This window comes from Astyanax mexicanus, chromosome 4 (genome assembly GCF_023375975.1).
Source record: "Astyanax mexicanus isolate ESR-SI-001 chromosome 4, AstMex3_surface, whole genome shotgun sequence".
NCBI lineage: Eukaryota > Metazoa > Chordata > Actinopteri > Characiformes > Acestrorhamphidae > Astyanax > Astyanax mexicanus.
In genome coordinates this window covers 52907212-52912166 of record NC_064411.1, presented here as the reverse complement: position 1 = coordinate 52912166, position 4955 = coordinate 52907212, and the positions used below count along the sequence as shown (strand labels likewise).

Here is a 4955-nt window from a genome sequence, read left to right as displayed (position 1 = left end):
ATTCTTTAAACGGACAGATTTTTAATGATAAAAACTTGCAATTGCGTAGAAAGAAATCGTCAAATAGTCAGAAAAATATCAGTTCAATTTATTTAGAAGGATTCTCCAAATAGTCAAAAGTAACTAAAATAAAGTATCTAAAATCATAAAAACTATTTAAAAATTTTACAAAATGTTAATTATCACTGCAACTGCAAATTGTCGCTGTCCATTTAAAAGCATGTGTCTCCGAAACAGCAATTCTTTAAATAATCCTAAATCCTGTACTTTTTGAGAATGTTTGAGAAATTCCACCTAAATAATTGTAAAACCTTTAATTTTTCTCTTTTTCAGGATCACCATGACGTCAGTATGGAGGTTTTTGTTGGCCATCCTGCTGATTGGACGTCTTAATTTGGGTCAGGATGAATATGGAGAGGTAGATGATGGAGCAGTAGATGAAGGAGAGGTGGTGTTGGAGGAGGAGCTTCAGGGCCAGGCGGAGGAACCCAGTAAACCTGATGAACGGCATCCATGTGCTTTCTGGATGGGAGGAGTTCCTGGTACGCCTGGGCACAGCGGGCATCCTGGGAGAGACGGGAGAGATGGACTGCATGGACCGAAGGGTGACAAAGGAGATACTGGTAAGAAGAACTGAGTTGGGCCTCCAGACATTTTCTAAAATGAAGAAAGGGAAACATTTTGGGCTAATTTCTAGCTCAATGCTTATCATTAAAGGTCTTAATCCATCCTTTTTTTCATTCATTTTAAAAAGTCTAGTTCTGTCTCTAGTATGAATGAATGTCACGTGAGGGGTTTGTGAAAAAAAAAAAAAGTGCTCCAGTGTTTCTATATAACCCTGCTTTAGTTCCCAGGATTAGTGGTCTCTGAAGAGAGACAGGATTTTGGCTCTTGCTCATGAATATTCATACATACAAATATATCGCCTCTGATTGGCTAACAGCACTGCAGCAGAGGCCTACCTGCCTCCCCTCACAGTCAATTTTTTGTGTCATTTAATATTTTATATTACACAGTATCATATTATATTATATTATATTATTATTATATTATGGTCATATTTTAGAGATGTATAGGGAATTAGTGTCAGTGTGATTTAGGGCACTAGTGTCAGTGTGTCTTTGCTATCATAACGATGGGAAAAGTACACCTTGCACTGCTTGAATTCTCTTGAATAATCATGGGTGTGTTTTGGGTCACTTGCCATTCCCTTTAAGAGCCAGGTGAGCTCTGACTTTGGCGGATTGCAATTTTAATGTCGCAGCTACCTGGACATGTCCAGCACTTCCTATCAGAGAAATTTGACCTGCTCGTTCACTCTAATTCATTCTGTTTATTGTTGATGTAAAAGTTGGGTTTGTACAATGTTGCATTGCCAAGATAGCAATGAACGTCTAACTGTTCTGTATCTGTCTAGGTTGTATTCAGTCAGTGGAACAGCTGTGTTTTTCGCTGCCAAGATAGCAATACACTAATGACTTTGATGATTTTTGCTAAAAATCCTTGACAAATATGGACTTTTATAACCTTTCCACTGCAGGTGACCCAGGAGATAAAGGAGAACCAGGAGATACAGGACAAACTGGTGCTACTGGTCCCAGAGGCTTTCCTGGGACTCCAGGACTGAAAGGAGCTCGTGGAGAAAACGCCCTGTCCTATCACTCCGCCTTCAGCGTCGGCCTCTCCAGCATGGTCCCGTCCACCAACGTCCCCATCCGCTTCAACAAGTTCTTCTACAACCAGCAGCACCACTACGACGACGTCTCCGGCAAATTCCGCTGCTCCATCCCCGGCGTCTACTACTTCACCTACCACCTCACCGTCTACACCAAGGACGTCAAGGTCAGCCTCTACAGGAACGACAAGACAGTCATGTTCACCTACGACCAGTACCAGGAGCGGGACGTGGACCAGGCGTCGGGATCGGTGGTCCTGAAGCTGGAGGCGGGGGATGAGGTGTGGCTGCAGGTGTACGGGGAGGAGAAGGTTGGAGGAGTGTATGCAGATAACAATAATGACTCCACCTTCTCGGGTTTTCTACTGTACCCAGATATACAAGAAACTGCAAAGCGCAGACGCTAAACGAAGAAATAAAAAAAACTAAATGCCCAACACCATGTCCCAACATTAATATGGGTGCAGGGTTGGGATTCACAGAATATGGTTTGGCAAATTTATGACTAAACTTGAACTACATGAAAATGAAGGGTAAGAATAGCAATGCTGAGGGTAATTTATGACAAAAGTAGCTCTGTTCAGGTATATATTGGAGGAGTATATGCAAATTACAATAATGACTCCATCTTCTCTGGCTTATTGTTGTACTTTGATATACAAGAAACTGCGGAGACATTCAATAAAAACTGTCCAATGTCCAACACCATGTCCCAACATTAATATGGGTGCTGGTTAGGGATTTACAGAGTATGATATGGCAACCAAATTGCCGTATATATACAATTTCCTATCATTTTAGGACTTTTTTTTAAGCAGCAGCAGACCCACACTGCTCAAACACACAGTATGAGCTGTACAGGGCTAGTATAGTAACAGTAGCTAATTTAGCATTTGTTACTTTAGCAAAAGACTGACCGTGTTTTCCTGAATAAATTTTAGTTAACTAGCACTGCTGTGGCAAATCTATGACTACAATTGAACTACTTATGTAAATTTGTGGTAAAACTAGCAGTGCTGAGGGTAATTTATGACAAAAGTAGCTCTGCTCAGGAATATATAGGAGGTATATATGCAAAAATGTAAAAACAAAATGTGCAACACAGTGCGTGACGACATTAATATTGGTCGAAGGTAGGGATTCACAGAATATGGTATGGCAACCAAAAATGTTCGGGCAAAAAGTGAAGAGTTAAAAAGACACATTATACAGAGAAAATGATTGAATTTATTTATTTTAAGTTATATTTTAGTCCTATAGAGATTCCTCCAACATTAGGACTCTTTAAGTAGCAGCGGCAGCAGAACCACACTGCTCAAAGATACAGTATGAGCTGTACAGGGCTAGGATAGAAACAGTAGCTGCGCTAAATTACCTTTATCATTTGTTCATTTAGCAAAAGTCTGACTGAGTGTTCCTGGGTAAATTCCAAGTTAACTAGCCAATTGGTATGACTCAAGTAGCACTTCTGTGGCAAATCTATGACTAAAATTGCACTACTATGGTAAGAATAGCTACACTGAGGGTAATTTACAACACAAAAAGCTCTGCTTAGATATATACACAGTATATTGCAGTATGTAATAGAGTTTTCTCTAACTTCAAGACTTGTTTAATAAGCAGCGGCATTCCCACAATGCTCAGAGATACAGTATGAGCTGTACAGGGCTAGGATAGTAACAGTAGCTACACTAACATGCCTTTAGCATTTGTTAGTTTAGCAAAACACTTTTAACACAGTTAACTAGCTAATCGATATGACTCAAATAGCACTGCTGTGGCAAATCTCTGACTAGAATTGCACTACCTATGTAAATCTATGGTAAGAATAGCAATGCTTAGGGTAATTTACAATACAAAAAGCTCAGCTTAGCCCAATATATACACAGTATATTGCAGTATATATTGAGTTTCCTCTATACTTTGGGTCTCTTTAAGAAGCAGCGGCAGCAGACCCACACTGCTCAGAGATACGGTATGAGCTGTACAGGACTAGGATAGTAACATTAGCTGCGTAACTTAGCTTTAGCATTTTCTAGTATAGCAGAAGTCTGACTGAGCTTTCTTGGGTAAATTCCATGTTAACTAGCTAATTGATATGACTCAAGTAGCACTGCTGTGACAAATATATGACTAAAATTGCACTATTTAGGTAAACCTATGGTAAGAATAGCAATGCTGAGGGTAGTTTACACCACAAAAAGCTCTGCTTAGCTCTATATATATATATAGTATAAATGAAGTTTTCTCTAACTTTAGAGCTTTTTAAGCAGCAGCGGCAGCAGAACCAAACTGCTCAAAGTCACAGTATGAGCTGTCAGGACTAGGATAGTAACATTAGCTGCGCTTACTTATCTTTAGCATCTGTTAGCTTAGCAAATGACTGACTGAATTTTTCTGGGTAAATTCCAAGTTAACAAACTACTCGATATGACTCAACTAGCACTTCTGTATATCATTTTTTTTATATGGCACAAATAAACACTAATAAAATGTACAGTACATGTCCATCTCTATTTTATGTACAGCTCTAGAAACAAAGACCATTTGAAAATGATGAGTTTCTTTGATTTTACCAAATTGAAAACTCTGGAATAAAATCAAGAGGAAGATGGATGATCACAAGCCATCAAACCTTTAAGCTGAACTGCTTGAATTTTTGCACCAGGAGTAAAGGCAAAAAGTTATCCAAAAGCAGTGTGTAAGACTGGTGGAGGAGGAGAACATGATGCCAAGATGAAGCATGAAAACTGTGATTAAAAACCAGGGTTATTCCACCAAATATTGATTTCTGAACTCTTAAAACTTTATGAATATGAACTTGTTTTCTTTGTTTTCTTTTTGTTATTTCAGCCATTTCTCATTTTCTGTAAATAAATGCTCTAAATAACAATATTTTTATTTGGAATTTGGGAGAAATGTTGTCTGTAGTTTATAGAATAAAACAACAATGTTCATTTTACTCAAACATAAACCTATAAATAGCAAAATCAGAGACATTGATTCCTCATTTTTTCCAGAGCTGTATGAGTCTACTTTGTTAGGTTATAAAACCCACAGCACAGATCACTGAGTGCATTATGACAGGTGTTCACCACCTTAGGCCTGCTATTGGCTGCTGGCTGTAGTCCAGGTCTACCAGTTGCTGTGTCCATTTTTATACTGTATTTATGAGCTGCAGATTCAAGGTCAACACAATGGAGGGAAGCATCTCTTTTGTTCAGATCTTCACTATAATGCCACAGACTAACTGCTTTTCCTTTTATTTTACTTATTTTCT

At 38.7% G+C, this 4955-nt stretch overlaps 1 protein-coding gene across 1 annotated transcript; it reads left to right on the top strand.

The window, feature by feature from the left end:
* Window positions 1-445: 445 nt before the first annotated feature.
* Window positions 446-4522, top strand: adipoqb (adiponectin, C1Q and collagen domain containing, b; the record flags this gene model as incomplete). Its single annotated transcript, XM_022662235.2, has 2 exons — window positions 446-623; window positions 1541-4522. Coding segments are annotated over 2 exons (720 nt in total), but the record flags the coding sequence as incomplete, so codon positions are not given.
* Between the last annotated feature and the right edge of the window lie 433 nt (window positions 4523-4955).